This window comes from Mustela lutreola, chromosome 6 (genome assembly GCF_030435805.1).
Source record: "Mustela lutreola isolate mMusLut2 chromosome 6, mMusLut2.pri, whole genome shotgun sequence".
Taxonomy (NCBI): Eukaryota; Metazoa; Chordata; class Mammalia; order Carnivora; family Mustelidae; genus Mustela; species Mustela lutreola.
The window spans coordinates 156,543,287-156,565,347 of NC_081295.1; the positions used below are offsets into that span (position 1 = coordinate 156,543,287).

The 22,061-nt window shown below is 47.2% G+C and overlaps 2 protein-coding genes across 2 annotated transcripts; one reads left to right on the forward strand and one right to left on the reverse strand.

The window, feature by feature from the left end:
* Positions 1 to 5,412: 5,412 nt before the first annotated feature.
* On the reverse strand, positions 5,413 to 10,078 carry POM121L2 (POM121 transmembrane nucleoporin like 2). Its single transcript, XM_059176147.1, has one exon. The coding sequence runs from the start codon at positions 9,815 to 9,817 to the stop codon at positions 6,836 to 6,838; it is 2,982 nt and encodes a 993-aa protein (XP_059032130.1). The 5' UTR covers positions 9,818 to 10,078; the 3' UTR covers positions 5,413 to 6,835.
* An 11,412-nt stretch (positions 10,079 to 21,490) lies between these two features.
* On the forward strand, positions 21,491 to 22,061 carry LOC131834745 (vomeronasal type-1 receptor 96-like). Its single transcript, XM_059179373.1, is given in 2 exon segments — positions 21,491 to 21,751; positions 21,753 to 22,061. Coding segments are annotated over 2 exon segments (570 nt in total).

The window sequence follows — 22,061 nt, forward strand, 5'->3', positions numbered from 1 at the left end:
ATTTTTTTCCCCCTCATAATAAGGTCCAGATTTTGCATCCCTGACCACAACACCACGTAAGTGGTACTAAGTCTTTAACGGGGCAGAAAACTCAAGAAGCATGCAATGTTTATTGCCCCTCATTAATGTGGTTAATTCTGATCACAGTCAAGGTCACACATGAGTAGGCTTTCCCCTTTGATGATGAATAGGCAGTTTGTGGGGAGACATCTTAAGACCACACAGGTATCTTGCTCCAGACAGGAAGAATTTCCTCTGCCCTTGAAGCTCCTTCAAGAATCAAATTGACATGAGAAAGATTCACAGGAGAAAATAAAGTTTAACCTTGTTCATAAAGGGAACACACACAGACATGAAGTTCCAAGGACAGCCAAGCAAAATGACGAATACATGTCATTCTGAACTAAGAACTGGACTGTAGTCTGAGACTTGAGGGATGAAACGCAATTCTCTGGAAAATGACAAAGAGCAAATGTTTGGGACACAAATATTTTCTGGGCCACTCAAAAACAACAGGACACAGAGGACCTCTTAGATTCTTCTCAGACCGACTTCACAGTATAACATAGTTCTCTGCTGTAACAGCTCTCTTCCTGGAGCAGGTTCTCTACCAAATTTCTTTTTAGCCATTTGTAGGGGAGATAAAAAGCTTTTCCTGAATCTGCTGGGTTCGGATGGCTTTTTAACTCAAAATAATCTTCACACCAAAGTGGCCCATCTTGGGGCAGCCTGGCCTTGGCCCTGCAAAGTTACCCCTCGGAGTTATCATGTGTTGAAAACCAGTCTTTACTAGATGATGGCATATCAGCTCCCGCCTTCTTGCACATTCTACTGTGAGTCGAAGTGCGCACCCATGAACGTGAGGTATCAAAGCAGCACCCCCCACCCGGGCCGTCCCTGGTCCTCCAACCCCCCCACCCACTTTATTTCCATTTTTCCATGTGATTTTTTAAAGCAATTTTTCTTATTTCAGGTGCTTATTATAGGAATTTGTATTTTCTTTTTATAAGAAACTCACTCCAGAGTACTTTACTCACAAAACTTTTCTCAAAGACACATTTTTGCAAATGTCTTGCTAAGACTTCTGTGTTTTGTTTTGTTTTGTTTTCTGAGTCTGTCCATGGGATCCTGATGCACAAACTTCTTTTGTTGTTAACAAATCCCTTGCATTTTTCTCTACTATTTCCCATTTAACTTCTTTGCTTCTGTTTTGCCCATAAAGTGCCTACAAATGGTGTCTTCATGATTACTGCAACATGTCTTGCTTTAGGAAGGATTCACAAAGCACTCCCGTTAACTTGATCTGATAAATCACGCATCAGACTGAGTAAAGAAATGAAAGAAGCAGGAGACTAGTGCCCAAGTGAAGTGTAATAGAGTCACCAGGCAAAAATCCCCAATAAGAACATTTTTCTTTAAAGTGTGAAGGAAATATAAAATTGGGCACCTGGGTGGCTCAGTGGGTTGAGCTTATGCCTTCAGCTCAGGTCTTGGTATCAGGTCCTGGGATCAAGTCCTGCATCGGGCTCTCTGCTCTGAGGGCAGCCTGCTTCCTCCTCCCTTTCTGCCTGCCTCTCTGCCTACTTGTGATCTCTCTTGTCAAATAAACACATAAATCTTTTTTAAAAAAAAAAAAACATAGCTAGAAACAAGTGTGTATTCTGAAAGACGTAATGCTGATCCATTGGAAAGTAAACGTGAATTTGTCACCTCGTCCCAAATAAGAAGGGAGAGAGATTTGTTTCTTAACCATCTGTAGAAATTAAATAGTGTGGTAAGGCATCGTAGGAGGGGTCAAAGGAAAACTAGATTCTGCAACTTGCCCATTCCTCCTGAGATCTGGGAGGGAAGAAATGCAAGGATCCTAGCAGAGGAGAGTTTTGACGCATCAGTCTCTGGGGTATGGGCCCAGCATGCTTCTGCTGTGCCGCTCTGCTGGTGGGGCTTTAACAGATGTTGTTTCTCCTAACTATGGACATGATCAGGCATCTCATTTCCTTGCACTATATAGGTGAATTGTGATTTGTTTATAAAATAGAAATCTATTTTCAATAAAAACAATACATTTCTATCAGTTCTGTTGTGTATATAACAGCACAGTTAAATCTCAAAACCATAACACCAGCAAAAAATGCCACACAAGGCAATGTACTATGTGATTCCACTTATATGAAGTTCCGGAGCAAGCAAAACTGTCTGGTGATCGAAATCAGAATAGTGATTAGCCTGCAGGATGCAGTGTTGACTGGTAAGGTGGCCTAAGGTAGCATTCTGGAGTAAGGGGAATGTTCTTGATCTTGATGTGAACGGAGGTCACACGGGATATACATATGCAAACCTCGTCGTTCTGTCTACACTTGAGATCTATGCATTTTACTGTGCGTAAAAGAGCTAAGGCAAAAGTGGCCATGAGAGGACAGCTTCCCAAAATAATTTGTAGAACCAAGAAGTGGTCCTTGGGAGCAGGAGAAAACTCACAGCACTCATTGGGAAGAGGGCTGAACCTTGGCAGGATTCCTCACCACCCCTCATGCATGAAAGAATGACATTCTCAGCAAAGTGCTTACCCTAAGAGACTTGAGAGCATTCTCCTCAACAAGTGAGAGAAAATTTACTTTCCAAGTATACTTCCAGGAATTCATTTCCTTCATATCAGTTTGAAGAGTGTATTGAGAGAGATCAGAACTAAAATATGGACATTTTTGTTCTGGAAAGCACATTCTTCAACAGGTCAGAATTAGTCCTTTCACCCAGTTAAATATTTTTCCACGACTTCTGTAAACAAACAACAGACTTGGGTTTTCTCCATGTTGTCTAAGAAGTCACAGTTCTCCGCATGGCCACCCTGCCTTCTCGCGCTTTCCTCTCTAACCTAGCCCCAGTGATGTGAATAGAAAGCGTACCCCTGCCACAGGAAAATGCTGGAATTGTATGAGGTAGCAAAGCTGAGCCATGGGCTTCATCTCTGGCCACACCGGTAAAGATAGTACCACCTTGGTTAGAATTCCCTTCTTTCTCCTTCATATGAAACTTATTTGTATTGTTTTAATCTTTTTTTTTTTTTTTAATAGGCTTCACACCCCACGTGGGGCTTGAACACATGACCCTGAGACCAAGAGTTGCAGGCTCTACTGACTCAGCCAGCCAGGTGCCCCTAAACTTATTTGTATTTTCTATGGTACAGTCCGGACTGCTTTAAAATGAGCCCCCTGAGATTAAAAAAAAAAAAAAAAAAAAAAAAAACTTGTCTTCTGCATTCGACAGATACATGTCTCAACACTATAGATACATGTCACTACTACTCAACAACTCAACACTACTGGGGTAGTCTGCTGGAGCAGAAACCTCATTTAGACTGCAGAAAAGCATAATAAAAAATGAGAATTTACAATCACAATGAGAATTTTGTTTTCTCAAGAATAAGAAAGTATGGGGGTATCTGGGTGGCTCTGTCTTGGTCTCAGCTCAGGTCCCAATCTCAGAGTCATGAGTTCAAGTTCCGTGTTGAAGCCTAGTTAAAATAAATAAATAAATAAGTTAGTCTGTTTCATGCTCCATCTCCCCTCTTACCCTGCGGTCTCATCTCAGCCAGCAATCAGAATAATACTACCTAAAAGTGAGTTGACCTGTCATTTCTTTGCCCCAAAGGCGCCCCCCTGCAGCCTGGCACCAGTTCTGGCCTGGAATCCTCTTCCCTCGTTCGCTGGCATGTGAATTCACGTCTATGCTCAGTTGTCCGCTTCTCGTAAGACCGCAGATGAAACTCCGGCCCCCTCTCAGTCCTTCTACGACCTCTATTTGGCTCCTGCCATTTACCATCTCGTTCACGTACTCGTTCCTTTCTGTTGTGTTGATGGTTTATTGTTTATCATTACCCAGAAGAGAAGCTCGGACAAGAATAGGAACTTTGGGGGGCGCCTGGGTGGCTCAGTGGGTTAGGCCACTGCCTTCATCTCAGGTCATGATCTCGGGGTCCTGGAATCGAGTCCCACATCGGGCTCTCTGCTCAGCAGGGAGTCTGCTTCCTCCTCTCTCTCTGCCTGCCTCTCTGCCTACTTGTGATCTCTCTCTGTCAAATAAATAAATAAAATCTTAAAAAAAAAAAAAAAGAATAGGAACTTTGTCTGTTCCTGATGCATCCCACGTGTTAGAAGAGTGCCTAGTAACCAGTCTCGGTCAGCCCATGGTTTGTGAGCAAGTGATTGAAGGGCCTGCAGAGGTTTCCTTCCCACCCAAGTCATCTCACAATCTATGCGAAATTCCGTGTATTCTGCCCAGACTGTTCTCCCCTCTTTCCAAGCCAGACGGCTCAGAATCCATCTTCTTCAGCAACCCCTTTCCCTCATTCTGCTTCTCTCCTCCTCCCCAACCATGCAATTGGTTACCAGTCCCTGCTCCTCGATTTCTGCTCTCTCTCTGCCTGGTGAGCAGTCACTGCTGGCTACCTAGTTTGAACCCATATTTTTAACATTTGCAGGTGTCTTCACACTCTCCCATGTCTCTAAGCCTCCAGTCTGTCCCCATGTGATTCCTCCTCACGTGACAGCCAGAACCATCAAACCCAAACTTGTCTCTTCTCTGATTAAAATCTTTCTGAGGCTCTCCATTGTGTTTGGAACACTGTCCATGCTGCACGTGGTTTGTAAGCACACCCAGGATCTGCCCACGATGTGCCCACGATCTGCTCTGTGATCTGCCCACAATATGCCCACGATCTGCCCCACGATCTGTCCAGATCTGCCAGGGCTTCTCCCCAGCCACACCTGGAAGTTTCCCAGTATCTCCTTGGAAGTTAACCCAAGAGATCTGCTCTGTCTTCTAGACCTGTCCGTGAACATCTGCCTTCAGCCTGCAATGTCCCTTTCCCCTTGGTGCTCCAAACACATAAAGACAGAATTGAAGTTCTGAGTCCTTTTGTTTGTTTGTTTGTTTAAGTTCTGAGTTTTAAATAAGATGACTTGCTCCGCTACCATTCCCCCCAGCATTTGTACAGGACTTACGGGCTAACTTACCAATCCCCCCCCCCCGCCTCAGTTTTCCCAGACAGGAGTGGTCCTTTGCCTCTGAATGTCTGGTGCAAAGCACAACACAGGGCATATGGTCATGACTAGATAAATATTAAATTATCATGTAAAGAACTCTTGCCCCCCTCTGTAAGATGGCACTCTTGGGTCATGGAATGCTGTAAACATCTGAAACGGCATGGAGATTTAATCAGACATGCCTGCTATACAGCTCTAGCTCTGAGGACCTGCTGTAGTGAGGGAGAGGTGACCACAGACCTTGGAACCATGAAGTTTAAAACCCCACATTGGCCTTCACTAATAGGGTGGGCTTGGGCAAGTTTCTTAATGTCTTTCTGCCTCTCTATTGATACGAGTTTAACAGTAATTCCTGTAGCATGTACTTATTTCAACATTTATTTTTATTTTATCAACCAATAGAAGATTGCTTGTTGTTCCAATTGGACCTCTTCCAAGATATCCATAAAACAGGAGATAGATGTGTTCAGGGAGTCATTCTTGCCTCCCCCCACACTAGGAAATGCTAAGGAATATGTCACAGTTCACTTACAGACCTCCTGTTGGTTCCAGAGCAGATGTCTGCTGACATGTCTCCCTTTCTCCCATGTTCTCAGGTCTAAGAGGCTTCCTGCCCTGCCTGTCCTCTCTGGGAGAGATGTGAATGTGGAGGTACAGATTCAAAGGAAACATGAAGTGTAAACTTTGGCTCCCTAATTGGGCCTTTCTGGCTCATACTGTAGGATCATGACTATAATGTAGAGAGAAGAACATGTCCTTCCCTCTCCAGGCCCTATTACTTCTTGAGGAGTCCGCCCTTGAAGTCAAAACCCTGTTGTGAGGTCAGGAATCAATATTTGCAGCCATTAAGTGGTCTTGCTAGCCCTAGACAATCAGCCCAGCCCCAGAAACTTCTCACAGGGGCTCTGCTCTCTGGGAGTAACATCACTCCTCCAAGCCATTCCTCCTCCAGACTCGGCTCAAAGTACAAAAGGCACAGTTGTGTCGACAAAGTGATGAGAGCAAGTCTCACAGACACACTGGAGAGTGGATAGCAGAAGGCCAGGAGCCTTGCTCCAAGCCTGGAGGGACATTGGCCGAGAGCTTCCCTTTTCTGGAACATGGAGTGACCTCTGGGATCTGACAGACGGGACTTTCCCGTCTGTGAGGAGCTAAACTGGCAGGGAAAGGAAGGGGCCAGAGCACCACCTCTCCCAGGAAAAGATTAAAACCGCTTCGGTGGGAGGAAGTGACAGCAAGTGCAGCCCTCAAGGGTTGATCCATCAGGGACAATTACACCAGATTTCATCGAATTCAAGTCAAGGTTAAATTACATCCAAAGCTCCTCCAAGCGCTCACTGAAGAAAAAGCAGTGAGAGATGAGGGGGCGCACCCCTGTGGGACGAGAAAGGGAATGAGTTCTTCCGGCCAGATGAGAGCAGGCTAAGTTTTAGAATCTGTTCCTCCCCCCAAAAGATGCAAGAGTGCAGGATGTACTTGCTGCCTTCCTGGCATGTCTGTTCCCGAGGAGAAAGTCGGGGCGGTGTCCTGACCACTCTCACCCCGACAGAGAGAGGAGTGGGTGAGAAGGGACAGTTCTTTAGTTGCGAAGGTTCGGTCCTACTCGGTTTCATTCTGCCGTTACTGCTAGATACCTTGGCTCTTCACCTTCTTCTAAGGTTGCAGATTGGGACCCATACGGTGAATATGTAAAGTTCTAGCCTGAGATCTGGGAGTCGTTTGCTGTAGAGAATTGGAAGACCCACAAGGCTCTTCACAATCCTGAAGTCCAGATCAGGGGAGGGGGACACAGGCTATTTCCTGTGGGCATGCCTTCGGGAATGCCCTTGGTCCCGGTTCTTTGGGGTTTTTGATTTTGCACCAATGGAAAATGAAGAGGCTGGTGATCTGAAAGTTCCTCTCCCGGCACAACCCTGGGCAGGTGGAGAAGTCATCCCAAAGTTGAAGCTGCTGCTTGTTGATACTGGCCCAGGGACAGGGGTGCTCTGAGCAAAGGGGGCCACGCAGGGGCCCCCAAACATAGATTTTCCTGCAGAAATGCTGGCCCTCCCCAAGACAAAAGGTGGCCTCTGGTTGGTCAGGCCTGGACTGTTCTGGCTCCAGCCCTTTCCAAAAGGTGAGATGGCGCCACGGGTCCCACTTGGCACTCCTCCAGTGCTGAACGTCCCGGGATTGGAGCTCCTGTCCGGGCCAGGCCCACTGACCCCAGAGTCCCCACAGTCCATAGGGGTCACTAATCCCCCAAAAGCAAAAGGGGGTGGGGCTGTGCTGCCAAACACAGAGCCACAGGCCACATTCTGGTGCATCTGGGCCACAACCCCCAAACCAGTCTTACTTGCTTGGCCAGAGGGAACCCCTGCCGCAGTGCTGCCAAAGTTCGGCCAGATGCCGGCAGGGAGGGGACAGGCGGAGGCCAAGGCGGTCAAACCCCCAGAGGGTGACTTCGCAGTACTGCTTAAGGCCAGCTGAGCCGGAGCGGGGGTTGGGGTGGGGAAGGCCGCAGCCGAGTTTCCAAAAATGAAAGGGCTACTGAGGCTTGGGCCAAGGGCTGGTTGTGAGGCCCCTTGCCTCTGCCCACCTGTAGCCCCCAATGCCTGCTGGAGAGTGGCTCCTGGGGAGCACGGGAAGAGTGGCCCTGAGCCAGCCCCTGAGGGATACCCGAGTGTGGATATGGGAGCGGAGATGCTGGATGGTAATGAGGGCTGGGGCGAAGCTACCAGGGCTGACAGAGGACAGCCCACACCCTGCAAGCTGGCAGTGCTTTTACTAGGGGATATCTGCACAGCGCTGGAAAGAACCTGGCTAAAGATGGTGACCGTGTGCACGGTAGGAACAGTAGTACGCGGGTGTGCTGGGAAGATGAAGCTTGTGGTCGGGGTGAAGCTGGCCCTGAAGGCACAGGTAGCCCCAAGAAGGAAGGAGTGGCTGGTCGAAGGGGTGGAGTAAGTGTTGCCGGGGGTACCGGTAACATTCACAATGGCCAAATCCAATGGTGGCACGAAAGAACGGTCTTTGGGGGGGGTGGCCATGATGCCAGAGAGAGCCTTGACGGGGCCATGGAGGAGGTGGGTTGAAGCAGGAGAAGCTAGAGGAGAGGTCTGCTCGAAAGAGAAAGGAGCGATCGTGGGCAGGGGAGTCAGGATGCTTGAAGATGTTGTAGTGGCCACTGAAGTTGTGGCATATGAAGAGACTCCGATCTCACTCTTGGGTGGGAGCCCCAACATAGGGCTTGACGTGGGGTCCGCAGAAGCTGTGGCTTCGGGAGGTGCAGAGGCAGGAAGATGGGGCGCTGGGCTGCTCATTCCGGACAGAGGACTCAGCCCGGGGAGCACCGCAGGGCTGCCAGCAGTCCCCTCGGCCTGAGAGGATGGAGGGGGCCATGTGGCATCAGTCGCCGGTGATGTGGGAGCAACAGAGGTCAGAAGGATGAAAGCTGACATGGGTCTGGAGTCTGAAGAGGTGCCTGAAAGGGGCTCTGACCCTGAGCAGCCCTGGGACGACAGCGCGCCGCCCTCCTTCGGGGAGACTGCCTCTCCCGTGGCTGGTGGGAGGGCCAGGGGAGACTCCCGCATTTCTGTGAGGCTCTCCAGCTGTGGATTTGGGTTCTGGGTTGGAGCAGGGCTGGCAGAAGGCAGGGCGAGAGGCAGGGAAGGCTGAAGAGCAGAGCACGTCTCAGGGACAGAGTCTGTGGTGAGATTGGTTGTCTCCTCTCCGGCTTTATTGCTCCCCTGGAGTTCACCTTTCTCCCCTAACGCCAGTTCCTCTCCAGGGTCTGCATCACGAAGATGGCGAGGTGGGGTCGGTGCCAGCAGGTCCCCAGGACTAGAGAGCAGCCCAGAGCTGCCAGATGCTTCTGGGGACCCGTCTGATTCCAGTGAGACTGGAGAGTGAGATCGATGACCCTTTTCTGCCTTTTTTACTGGCCATTCTGGTGTCTGTAGGGACATTCTGGAAACATTTCTCTTCCAGAGCTCAGAGAAAGTTCTCGCAGAACTGTAAGAACTTGCGATCGCATTTCTTCTGGAGCCGAGCAGGCCACCTGTGTGTGTGCTGGCCAAGGAGCTCAGGTAGGAGCAACTGGGCCTCTCCGTCAAGCTACGATCCGAACTCCAGGGCTTGAGGCTTCTCTTCAGAGGCCCAGGCCTGGGCACAAAAGAAGTGAGAGCTCCGTGTTTCACCAGGGGCCTAAATGCGGATGCTCTGGTGTCTGCACTCCTGATTTCACTGTGTGAGTCCTCGGGAAACAGTGGCTCATCAAACCTCACTCTCCCTTTCTGGCACTCTCCGAGGGCCCTCAGCACCGTCTCCTTTGCACACGGGTCTGGGGGCTTCTGAGAGGGTGAAGACCCTGCAGAGTCCATGTCCTCTGCGGGAGAAGTGGTGGGAAGCGCTCTCCGCTCAGGAGGAGCTATCTTGATGGTCACTGGGCTCCCTGCTGCCCTGGGGTGCCGAAGAGACCAGAGAGTCCGCTGGAGGTAACTGTCCCGCCAGTCTGAGGGAAGAGGCCCCACGATGGAATTCTGGGACCTCTCCATGGGAAAGCGCCTCCAAGCCTCATGGACCGCCCACGCGATGGGACTGGCAGGATCCCGTTTTGGCTGCCTCCTTGCACGTCGGTGCCGCAGGGCCGGGTGGGCGCGGTGGACGGCCGGAAGCCGGTGGACTTGACGAAGGGGCTGAGCCCGCCGGCGGTTCCGCGGCCTCTCGGTCGAGTCCGTGCGCGCCTGCGCGGGAGACGACGGCTGGGACCCCGGCCTGCCCAGGTAACTGCCCATGCGGGGCGCCGAGGCGGGTCGGTTCCCCCGGTTTCTGACGGACTCAGCCGGAGTCGGAGCGCGCCGTGTTCCGCTGACGGTTGGGATCCTGGCGCGAGGAAAGTGCGAGGGTCTCGGGGCACTCGGCAGCCCCCAGGCCCGGCACCCACAGGTCGGCGCCCCGTGGGAACAGAGGAGAGGGGCCCCGGCAGCCCCAGGAGCTTGCGGTGCGGTTTGGACGCTTCGGCGGGGCGCTGGGGCCTGTGCGCTCTCGGCTGCGGCTGCGGCGCGCGCCGGGGAGGGGCCGGGGGGCAGCGCGCGGCCTGGCTCCGCGCCCGCAGCGCCATCCGGGACCGCGCGGCTGGGACCGTGAGGCCGTGAGACCTGGCTCCGCGCCCGCAACGCCTTCCGGGAGCCGCGGTCGAGTGGGCGCCGGGTCTCCAGGCTCTGGCTGCGGCCACTCGGGGGTCCAGGCGCGCGGCCCCGGAGTCGGGGCAAGCCCCGCGGGGTGGGTGGGGGCGGCGCTCGGAGCGCGCAGGGCAGGGGAGCCGACCGGGGCCCCCCGGCCGCCAGCAGCCCGGGACGCTGATTTGGGGGACTCGGCGGGCGTTTCCCCCGCTTCTGCGTTCCCGCTGCCCTTACCTTTTCGCCTCCAGGGCCAGCCTCCGCCGGAAGGACGAGCTCCTGACGCCGCCACCTCCCGGACCCGTCCCGGCTCTTCTCCCCCGGGCCGAATCCCGGTCGCCCCTCAGTTGTCAGCGGGATGACGGGAGGCCGGTTGGGGAGCGACCGAGCGCGGGAGTGGCTCCGGGCGCAGCGGCGGTGGCGCCGCTAGGCCAGGGCGCTGCCGTCAGTCCCCGGTAGCTGCGGGTCGGGACGGAGAGACTCTAGTGACAGGTTGGAGGGAACACTCTTCCCTGGTGCGCAATAGTTTCCCTTCTCGAGCCCTTCCTGACTTTCTGTGGTTGAATCTGCTCCTGGAATTTCCCCTGCCGGCGATTTCAGGGCCCTCGGGAAAGAAAAGTCCTCCCTGCTCCATTCAGTACAAGGTTCTGAATAGAAGACCCGAGAGGCAGAGATTAAAGGGTAGAAGTCTTCTGGTTCCCAGGAGTCAAGGCCCGAGACTGCTCTCGCCCCCTCTGCTGGGCGCCCAGAGGCCTGGGTGGTTCCAGATCGTGACTTTCAGACGGGCTTCCCGGAGGGTTTCTGCGCTGTCAGCCTCTCTAGACTCCAAAGTATCCTGAAGCAATTTTTCACAGATAAAGTGACCACAGGGTCAGCCCTATGGCTCCGAGCAGCCATTAAAGTTAACCTGGGAAGTTCCCTGCTCACTTTCCAGGACAGAGAGAGGGGGAAGGGTGGGTAGGATCCAGCAGCAGAAGTTCAGCCTCGGGGGAGTTGAACCCAGGGTAGGAGCAGCACAGAGAAAACCTTGAGACTGGGCCCTGAATTAGTGTTTAGGGGGCAGGCTGAGCAGGTGATGGGCCTGGGGAGGGCAGAGGACAAGGGGCAGATCTTGGGCATAGGACAGGAGAGGGTCCATGGGAGGATTCTTCTAAGAGAAAGAAAACAGGGGAATAACCAGAATGTCGGCAAACGGAACTTAGTTAAATAACTTAGAGTACAGCTGTAAGATAGGATAACAAAGATAAGGCAGACCTTTATATATTAATGTTTGTCTATGTCCATGATACATAAGGCTTCTTCCTAACCTCATATAATTTTAAATTCTAGGCTTTATTTGTGTGAAAACGTAGCTGTAGATTTCTAAGTATAGATGTGGTCAGCAAAGAAGGGAGGATATTGACCAAAGTACTAACATGCAGTTATCTCAGGTGTGGTACTGGAGTTGATTTGCAACGAATTCTTTTTGGTTTTCCTGCACTGTGTCATATTTTCTACAAGATTCTATCTCATTAAAAAAAAAAAACTAAACTATTTCCATTTTTAAAGAGAAAGTTTAAACAGGAAAAAAAGTTAGTTGCAAAGATGTATTTGAACTCAGTATCTGGAGCCAGGAGATAAGAAGGAGGGTGTTGAAAGAATTCAGGATTCCAGGCAAAAAGGCCTAAGTAGGGATGTGGTCTTTGATCCTTTGACAACCGCTTGTGGGGGGGGGGGGTGCAGAGAGATTGAGAAGAAAGAACAGAAGATGCATGATGGCTTGACAATAGTGGCACTGAGTTAGAGGTCCCCGCCCGCCCCGTAAGGAGACAGTATTAAACATCTTGGTGTTGAAAGAAAACATTGATCAACTGGATTTCATTAAAATTAAAAACTTCCATTCAGCCAAAGACGCTGTTAAGAGAATGAAAAGACAAGCCACAGACTGAGAAAATGTTTGCAAAACCTATATGATAAAGAACTGGTATCCAAAATATACATAAACCTGTCAAAATTCACAATGAGTTTTTTAAAAGTTAGTTTAGAAACGGGTAAGTCACCATGGAAGATACATGGATGGCAAATATGCTTGTGAAATGATGCCTGACTTCAGACATCAGGATCAGGAGAGAATCGCAAAGGCAAGCATCAGTGAGATACCAGGACAGCCACGTTAGAGTGGATGCAATCCAGGACACTGGTGACGCCAGATGTTAGTGAGGATGTGGAGCAACAGGAACTCTCACGCATTGCTGGTGGGAATGCAAAATGGTACGGCCACTTTGGAAGACAGTTTGGAATAATAAATAAATAAAACAGTCTTACCATGCCCGCTGGCAATCAAACTTCTAGGTATTTACCTAAATGAGCTGAAAAGTTTTATTCACACAAAAACCTGCACATGAATGTTTGTAGAAGCTTTATCTATAATTGCCAGGAATTGGAAGCAACCAGAAAACACTTCAGGGGGAACGTGATAAACCATGGCACAGTCATACAATGGAATATTATTCAGCACTGAGCAGAGATGAGCTAGCAAGTCATGAAAAGACAAGGAGGAGCCTCAAATCTATATTGATTGCTTCCTGAACAAAACCAGTCTGAAGAAGGCTACCTACTGTGTGATTCCAACTACATGACATTCTGGAATGCACAAACCTATAGAGAGTAAAAGGATCAGAGAAAGTTTTATTCTCTATGAAACTATAATGGGGGATACATGGTGTTATGAATGGCAAAACCCATAGAGTGTACAGCAGGAGAGTGAAGCCTGATGTAAACTGTGGACTTTAGTTAGTAATAATGTATCAATGTTGATTCATCAGTTTTAACAAATGTCCCACACCAGTGCAAGATGTTGTTAAGAGGGGAAACTAGGAGTGGAAGTGGGGGGAGGAGAAAGTATATGGAAACTTTCTGTACTTTCTGTTCAGTTTTTCTGTAAATCTAAAACAGTTCTTAAAAGATAAAGTCTGCTAATTTAAAAAATTAAGATAAATTTTCCTTGTCTTGGAGTTTGGACTTCCATGCCTCACTCCTCTTCAAATTGCTTTGCGATTTGTAAAATAGTGCCATAAAATGTAAACCCCAGGAATGTAATTATTTTGTTGTTTAAGCAGGTAATGCACACATTCAGCACATTATCAGGTATGCAAGAAATTATGGCAATTTTTTAAAACAGTTTTAGTCCACAAAACTGACAAGCAGTTTAGCGTAGCTTAATTTACCCATCTGCCCTCTTGCATGACTTAGTCTTCCCCAGGACCTAGGCCCAGCGCCTTGGGGTGAACTGTGAACTCAAATTGGTTTTGAGGAAGCTCCCAGCAAATATGTTTTAAAGAACCAGTAACTAGGGGTGCTGTTACCATGTCCACTACTATTGGGTGGCAAGGCAGTGGGGGTAAGGAACATGGATATAACCCGCAGAGTGGCTGGAAAATTTTCCAGAGGCACAAGATTGATGTCGAGGAGGTACTGGGTGGGCTGTGTGGAGAGAGACCAGGGAGGGGTGCTGCCTAGAAAGAGGACAGATGGTCAGTCAAGGCCACTTCCTGAACAGAAGATGGTAGAGCCCAGAAGGCAGACCTGAGGGGAGGGAGGCTGAAGGTAGCCAGGATGGGGGTGGGGCAGGAGTAAGGCCTTGGAGGGCAGGGTTGCTGGAAAGTAAAGCAGATTTGGAGTAGGATAAGATGGAGGGAGGCCAGGCAGAAAGCCACAGTGGGGCAGGGGTGGGACACAGGGCCCTCAGGCTCTGACCTTGACCAAAGGAGTCCTCTAAAAGAGGGGCCAGTTTCTGTGCATAGAAAGATGCTATATACATTTGAAAAAAAAAAAAAAAACTTTTATGTGTTTTGGAAAGTAAGTAAAAATAAAGCCAGTTTCTGGACTCAGGACAGAAGAAGTGGTGGCTTCCACTTCTCTCTTGGGATAGTACTTCTAGGGAGCCACAGTGTTAGAATGACCGAAAAGGACCTGAGCAACTGCAGGGCAGCGTGGCACAGAGCCGAGAGAACACAGCTGCAGGAGGCCTATCCAGCAGCCGGAGAAGATAAAAGATTGGAGGCAGGGACCCAGGTCCTCAGAAGAGGTTGCTGGCCTGCTGCACTGTGAGCCTGAGGGTTTATAATGAGGCTAGTTTAGGGAGTGTGGGAAACAACCACAGACATCAAAGAAGTCGTTGCTGCTGGAACCTACTAGTGTCAGAGTGTGTGGTGTGGGGATGCCGAGCACCTGCAGGATGGTGGCTCTCCCTTCTCCCTACTTCCAGGCTTCCAGCCTCCCCCAGGTCACCAGGGCACAGCCAAGGAAGAAAGAGGAGTGGAGGATGGTTTGAAGTCCCAGCTTCCACTTCACAAAGCAGACTGCGGGAGTGTTAACACCATCAGTGTCAAGTTCAGAAACCCACAAAGGACCTATCTCGTGAGGCAGAGCTGTGTGGAACGTCTGTAAAGAACAGCAAAAGAACGAGAGACCTAAAATAGTAATGCCTGTGGGTACAAAGAAAAGATGAAATTGAAGAGGACGATATCTGAGGCACTGGCAGTGTTTGATTTTATAAGCCATGTTGTGCAAATCCGTGTGTCCGTTTGACTTCTCCCATACAGTGTGTTGTTGAAGGCGAGAGTAGTTGTAGGCGTTCCCATTTTCACAGTGAAATATACTGCATCATATTAAATCTTATGTTGCTGAAGGCAATTAAAATACAATAAAAAATTTTCAGTCCTAAGTAGGTCATCTTGTACATATCAACTAATACAGGTAATAGGGATGCTATTAACATTTGGGGGTTAGCTCATGGAAAGAAACAGCATTTCAGCTTGCTTTTAAATACAACTTCAGAAATATAAACCCACTCGAAATGTTCTGCTGTCACAGCAGTTTTCTAGGGATAAAAATTCCCTGGGAAACTGCAGGGAGGCCCGCGTAAGCTGCTGAGTGAAGTTCGTGGCTGAGTCGGATCAGAGTCCAGCCCTGGGGAATACAGTAAGGCGTGCCTCATTTGTGTTGGAAAAAAGCATGTGTGCCCAGGGGTGAATCTTCCAATTTTAATTAATGATTTCTATTTGCCAGGAAGACGTGGCGTCTGGAAAGCAGTCTGTGGCTCCTCTGGACACATCAGGGCAAATCCACTCCGCAGAGACATGTTCCCCAAGGATGACAAGTCCGAGCCAGGCCCAGCCTTGTCTGTGAGTGCGCTGAGCTGTCTGGGCTGCCCTGCACAGCTTGAGGAAGCGTCTATCTGCAGCGAGGGCAGAAGCCTCCTTTGGTGAGTGTTCTCCAAAGCCTTCTGCTCTGAGAATTTGAGGGAGGCTTGCAGCTGCTGGAAGCTTTTCTTATTCCCATTTAGCGTCGGCCCATGGGTCCAGCCCTGTGTTTGGCTTATTGCTTTGCTGTCCTCATCTTGAAATTCCTAATGCTTTTCCCTGAGGGGTCCTGCGTTTGCATCTTGTGCCGAGACCTGCCAATTTATTAGCCCGCACAACCCTCATCCAATTTATTAGCCCGCACAACCCTCATCAATCTCTCCCTTTCCCAAATTAATGTGCTTTACCCTCACGTTTTTCTCCTGCTATTTCAGTGTTAGCTCTTATTAATTTGGGTGTACCACACACCGATTCTTTTTCTTTGTGTTTTGCTTTATTTTTTTCTCCCTTCCTTTATTTCTCTTTTTCTTTTCTGCTACTGGCTTGCTACTTGCAGTGGCGGGCAGTGGATGGATGTGAGAGGCTGCCTGCCTGGGGTCAGTTCCGTTCCTGCTGTGGATTAACAGGGAGCTTCCGGGCTGGTTTCTCAGTCCCTCTGGTCCCTCTCTGTAAATTAGAAAGAATTATTGCACATATCTCATGGATTTTGTGAGAAATAGAGTATCTGTAAAGTATTAGGACACTGCTCTATGCAGAATAAGTGCTAAACACGTATTTATTAAATACCTCAATAATCTTCTCATTCCTATAATGCACTTGGCTGTGTTTAAATCTACTCAAGTTTCAGTTAACACTTTCACATTATTTGTTTTCATGATTCCTCTCACATTGTATTTTACTTTTTATTTTATTCATTTATTGTAAAAATAATATTCTGTGTTTTGTTATTTTCTTCTTATTTTAAGTCATTTGGACACCCAGCGTGAGGCTTGAACTCATAATCCTGAGATCAAGAGTTATAGGCTCCCTCCGCTGAGCCAGCCAGGTGCCCCATCCTCTCACATTTCAAATCTATTTTGGCATTTATCATTTTGCTCAAGCTTTACTTAATTCCATTCATTACATCCCTCTAATTTTTTTTTTATTCTTCTGCTCTTCTTTGTACTTGATACAGTAAACGACTTCCTTAAAAAGATCTGATTCTCAATCTCCTTTGCTGGGTCACCTGCCTTCTGTTATAACTTCTCTTGTTTCCCTCTGCTTCCTGTTCTATTCATCTTTATTCTGCCTCCGTTTATTTCTCATTTAAGGGTTTGCATACTTCCCAGATATTTTACATATTCTCTTTATGCTTTTTACAACCACTTGTGGACAGAGCCATCCTCCTGTCTCCTGTAACTAGATCTCTAACATCCATAAGTGCTTCTGCTTTTCTCTGATTTCGCAAGTAAATGTGTGGAACTTTTCTTCTTCTTCTCTCCGATAGCCTTTAAAATTTTTTTTCCACAGAATTCTTCATGTTCTAGCATTCTCCTTTTTCCTCATACTGTATCTTCTTTGAGCTTCATTTCTCCCATTACCATAGCGTTTATTTCTTATTTTACACTTTTCCTTCACGGATTTATATGCTACATTTTTATTTTCTCTTTCTTTATTTTTACTCCTCTTTCCACTCATCCTCCTTAATTTCTTCTTTTCCCTCTTTATGTATGCTTATCCTTTATTAAATATTTTATATTACTTTTTAATCCTTGTGTGTTAAACAAGATTTCTAGTTTTATTTTAATCATACTTCTAATAATTCTGTAAATTTTCTCTCTCTCTCTCTCTCTCTCTCTCTCTCTCTCTCTATATATATATATATATATATATATATATAAAATTCACCTTCTCTGAGCAGCTTTAGCTAATGTGTATTTTTAAATACTTTCAACAAATGCGACCCTGAATGATGCTCCATCTTGAGGGGACCGTTGCAAACAAAGGTCGCTGTGCCATTCTCTCAGAGAACCACCAAACACGTCAGAACGCAAAACCACAAACTGTATTTTACCATGCAGTCTGTATTGCCTCCCCCTTCATTTCAACAAGCCACCCCAGGAGTACAGAGAGCGTTGAAGCTGGGGAAGGCGGGATGGTAGGTGGGTAGGCAGAAGGGCCATAATACTTTCCTAGAAAAGCAAGCACTCTTTTTCTCATTAAGCGCTCCCCTTGTTCCTCCAAGTTTTCTGTTAGATTTCAGATTTCCAAAACTGTTGGTTCTGTTCACTGTTGCCAGTGGTTGGCCATGGTTGCTCCCAGGGAGGGAGTGATTCTTGGAGCCCCCAGCTCTGACATTTCCATGATGCCCCTCCTGTGTCTTTATCTGTAAAGCACATTTCGTGCAGGCGGATTGTAACTGACTCTTGCTTTTTTTCTTTTTTTGGTCTTGTCGGACAACCTATACCTTTTAATTGTTATGCTTAGCCTAATTACATTTGATTTATGTAATTTGTAATTTAGGCGGCTATAACGCTACCATCTTGTGGTTTTTCTATTTGTCCCCCTGGTTATTTGTTTCTCTCCGCCCACCCCTTTTTGGCCTTATTCTGGATTGGTTTTAAGCAAGGATGTGACACAATCAAACACAATTATTTTCCACATAGTAAAAGAGTTGAATGGCAAAGTTGAGCAAGAAAATTGAACTAATTTGGGGCGCCTGGGTGGCTCAGTTGGTTGGACGACTGCCTTTGGCTCAGGTCATGATCCTGGGGTCCAGGGATCGAGTCCCACATTGGGCTCCCAGCTCCATGGGGAGTCTGCTTCTCCCTCTGACCTTCTCCTCGCTCATGTTCTCTCTCACTGTCTCTCTCTCAAATAAATAAATAAAATCTTAAAAAAAAAAAAAAAGAAAATTGAACTAATTATAAATGTACCACAAAAGAGATTTTCAAGGCATGAGTTAAAAAATAAATGGGGATGGGGCGCCTGGGGGGCTCAACTGGTTCAGGGTCTGCCTTTGGCTCAGATCGTGACCTCAGGGTCCCAGGATCGAGCCTCATGTGGAGCCTATGTCGGGCTTCCTGCTCAGTGGGGACTTTACTTCTCCCCTCCACTCATGCTGTCTCTGTGTCTCAAATAAATAAATAAAATCTTTTAAAAAAATGTGGAAGAATGAGCCAGGGAGGGCTATAGTGCTTATATGTAGGGAATAGAATCAGTATGACATTTCTTTGAACGGAGAAGTAGGAGTTATAGAAAATCTTTTTTTTTTAAAAAATTTTCAGTTTAAAGATTTTATTTATTTATTGGACAGACAGAGATCACAAGTAGGCAGAGAGGCAGACAGACAGAGAGAGAGAGAGGAAGTGAAGCAGGCTCCCTGGTGAGCCGGATACAAGGCTCAATCCCAGGACCCTGGGATCATGACCTGAGCTGAAGGCAGAGGCTTTAACCCACTGAGCCACCCAGGTGCCCCTAAAATCTTAAAATACTACTACTTTCAGCTCTAAACTCAATGCTAATTCCTGAGAGTGGAGAAACAAATCTGGATTATGAACTCATGAGCAGAGTTTGGGAAAGGTTTGCGAGTGTGTGTCTGTGGTCAGTAGTCCTAGAATTCAGGAGGAAAGTGTTGGGTAGAAGCCATTACCAGATAATAATGAGTCACTACAAGTTCCTAAACATGACGGGATTGTCCAAACTCAAGGCTCTTCACATGTAATTTCTCTTGCTTTAGATGTTGAGGATACTTTTTCTTAAGACTTTAATTTTGAGGGTGCCTGGGTGGCTCAGTGGGTTAAGCCACTCCCTTCAGCTCAGGTCATGATCTCAGGGTCGTGGGATCCCGTATCGGGCTCTCTGCTCAGCAGGGAGCCTGCTTCCTCCTCTCTCTCTCTCTCTCTCTGTCTGCCTGCCTCTCTGCCTACTTGTGATCTCTCTCTGTCAAATAAATAGATAAATAATCTTTGAAAAAAAAAAAAAGGTTTTAATTTTGAGTAATCTCTGCACCCAAGGTGGTGCCTAAACCCAGAGCCCCAAGATCAGGAGTTACACGCTGAGACTGCCAGGCAGCCCTGGGCATAGAGGATATTTCGGTTGAAGTTGAAATCATTGGAGTAAATGGGATTGCTAGGAAAGAGCATGCAGGGAGGGCAGAACCCGTGGGAACTGTGTACTTCACATGGTTATGAGGAAGAGTGAATGAAGTGTCGGACAAAGTATCAGACAAGTGCTGGTCGATAGATATTTAGGAAAACTCTTACTATTGAAGGAATTTTATGGAAAATTAAAATAGATTTTAAAAGAAGAGAATGAAAAAAAAAAACCAAAAAGGACATAATTTTTTAAGTTAAGATTTCTACATATACATTGTCCTTAAAAAGGGATAGTTACAGGGCGCCTGGGTGGCTCAGTCATTAAGCTTCTGCCTTCGACTTAGGTCAGGATCCCCGGGGGATCGAGGGCCCCCCAATCCCATTAGGGCTCCCTGCTCAGCAGGAGGCCTGCTTCTCCCTCTCCCACTCCCCCTGCTGTGTTCCCTCTCTTTCTCTCTCTCTCTGTCAAATAAATAAATAAATAATCTACCAAAAAAAAAAGGATAGTTATGGAATTGCTAGGTGGTAATTCAGTGTCTGGAGAAGGGCTGTTTGTTGATTAAATGATAGAGACTTTGTCAACCCTGTGGCCTGACTGGAAAGCAAATTTGTTTTTTTAATTTTATTTTACTTAAATTCAGTTAATGAACATGTAGTGTATTATTAGTTTCAAAGGTAGAGGTCAGTGAGTCATCAGTCTTATGTAACACCCAGTGCTGAGTATATCACGTGCCCTCCTTAATGCCCATCCCCCGTTACCCCACTTCCCCCCCTCCCCCCACCTCTTTTGCCTTCAGCAACGCTCAGTTTGTTTCCTATAGTTAAGAGTCCCTTATGGATTGTCTCCCTCTCATCTTATTTCGAGGAAATTTGCTTAATACCTCCTTAAGGCATCTGATTAACCCTCACTATATCTGTAAACATATTAAATATGTTCCCTAAGCAAAGGATGTTTTTTATAACAAGCAAAATTAGCATTTTAACAGCAGAAACTATTCAGTACTTATTAACAATGTGGTCTAAATATGTTTTATGATTCGTCAAAGAACAGTGTGTGGCAATTATCCTTCTGAAAAGTGGGATTCTCTCCATGTACTGTGAGTTACAAGGATTGCTGTCCATAAAAAGGACAAAATAATTAAAACTAGGAGTTTACAATTAAAAAACAATATTAGAATTGGAAGAAAATTTGCTTTTTATTACATGCAAAATTTTCCTGGAAAATGGCCTAGAACAATGGTAAAAGTAGGCACATGGAGCTCCACTGCTCATAGCCCTAGACTCTCCTGCAGACATTCCAACAGTACGCAGTGTCCAGCCTCTGCAAGTGTCACAGATGCGCTATGAATTCCTCAGACAGTTGAGCATTTGAACCTTCGGTCTGAGGCCTCAGTGGCTAAGTTTCATATTTGAAATATACTTAATGGGACTCTTTTTTTTTTTTTTTTAAAGATTTTATTTATTTATTTGACAGAGAGAAATCACAAGTAGGCAGAGAAGCAGGCAGAGAGAGAGGAGGAAGCAGGCTCCCTGCTGAGCAGAGAGCCCGATGCGGGCCTCGATCCCAGGACCCTGAGATCATGACCCGAGCTGAAGGCAGCGGGCTAACCCACTGAGCCACCCAGGCGCCCTTAATGGGACTCTTTAAGCTATGCTGCTTCAGTGTCAAGTTCCAGAAAAAGCCACGAATGTTTTATTTTCAACTGAAGCAATTTGGGGAATTTTTGTTCTCTTTCAAACTGGCATTGGATTTACGGGCAACTTGCTGCCATTCATTATATATATGTACATTTTATTCATTCAGCCTTATCAGAAAAAGTCATTAGATGTGATTCTCACTCACCTAACTTTGGCTGATGTTAGGGACCCCGTATATGATGACATCCTTTGGAATTAGAAATATATTGGAGGACATTGGTTGTAAAGCAGTGACATGGAGGGCTTGTATTTGTACTTCTTCGCTACTAAGTCCATCTCAGGCCATTATTATCAGTCCCGCTCATTCCAGGTGGGCACGGTTCAAGCCCAGAATCTTCACACACATTCTGCCCTTGTTCATTCATTTCCTGGATAAGCAATAGCTAATCAACATGTGGGTGATTTTAAGTTCTCCTGCTACTGGCACTTCCACTGATCTTGGACTTGTGTATTCTCTGATGTTCTGTGAAATAAGACAACTCACATACCATTATGCAGTGTTATCTCAAAGTGTCATGTTTATGCACGATTTCTTCTTTTTGTTCTTCATGATTTGGACCAGTTTCTGTATGGCGACTGTCCTGTTCAGGCATCACAAGACAGCCATGCTTATCCACAGTCCCAGCCTCTCTCCACAGTCTTTTCCAGAGACAAAAAGCCGCCCGTACTGTCCTCTTGCTAGTGAGCTGCTTTGTTTTCTTCTATGGGACTAACTCGGGTCTTTCCATTCATATGGGCTCTGTATATGAGAAAAACCTGATGCCAGAGAACATCACTGGTTTTCATTCATCTTGCTACCCAACTGTGTGTGCCGTGGTGTTGATTAAATATGATAATAGAGTTTCCAGATCTACCTGTGCCATTTCATATATGATCATTTCTGCTTGCTTACAATGGAGATTTCTCTTGCATCTAAAAAATACTGATAAAAATGATTTTAATTGCAGGAGAGCATGGTTGTAG

Excerpts from the sequence above, each read along its gene's own strand:
- POM121L2 (XM_059176147.1), bottom strand. The coding sequence starts at position 9,817 with ATGGGCAGTTACCTGGGCAGGCCGGGGTCCCAGCCGTCGTCTCCCGCG.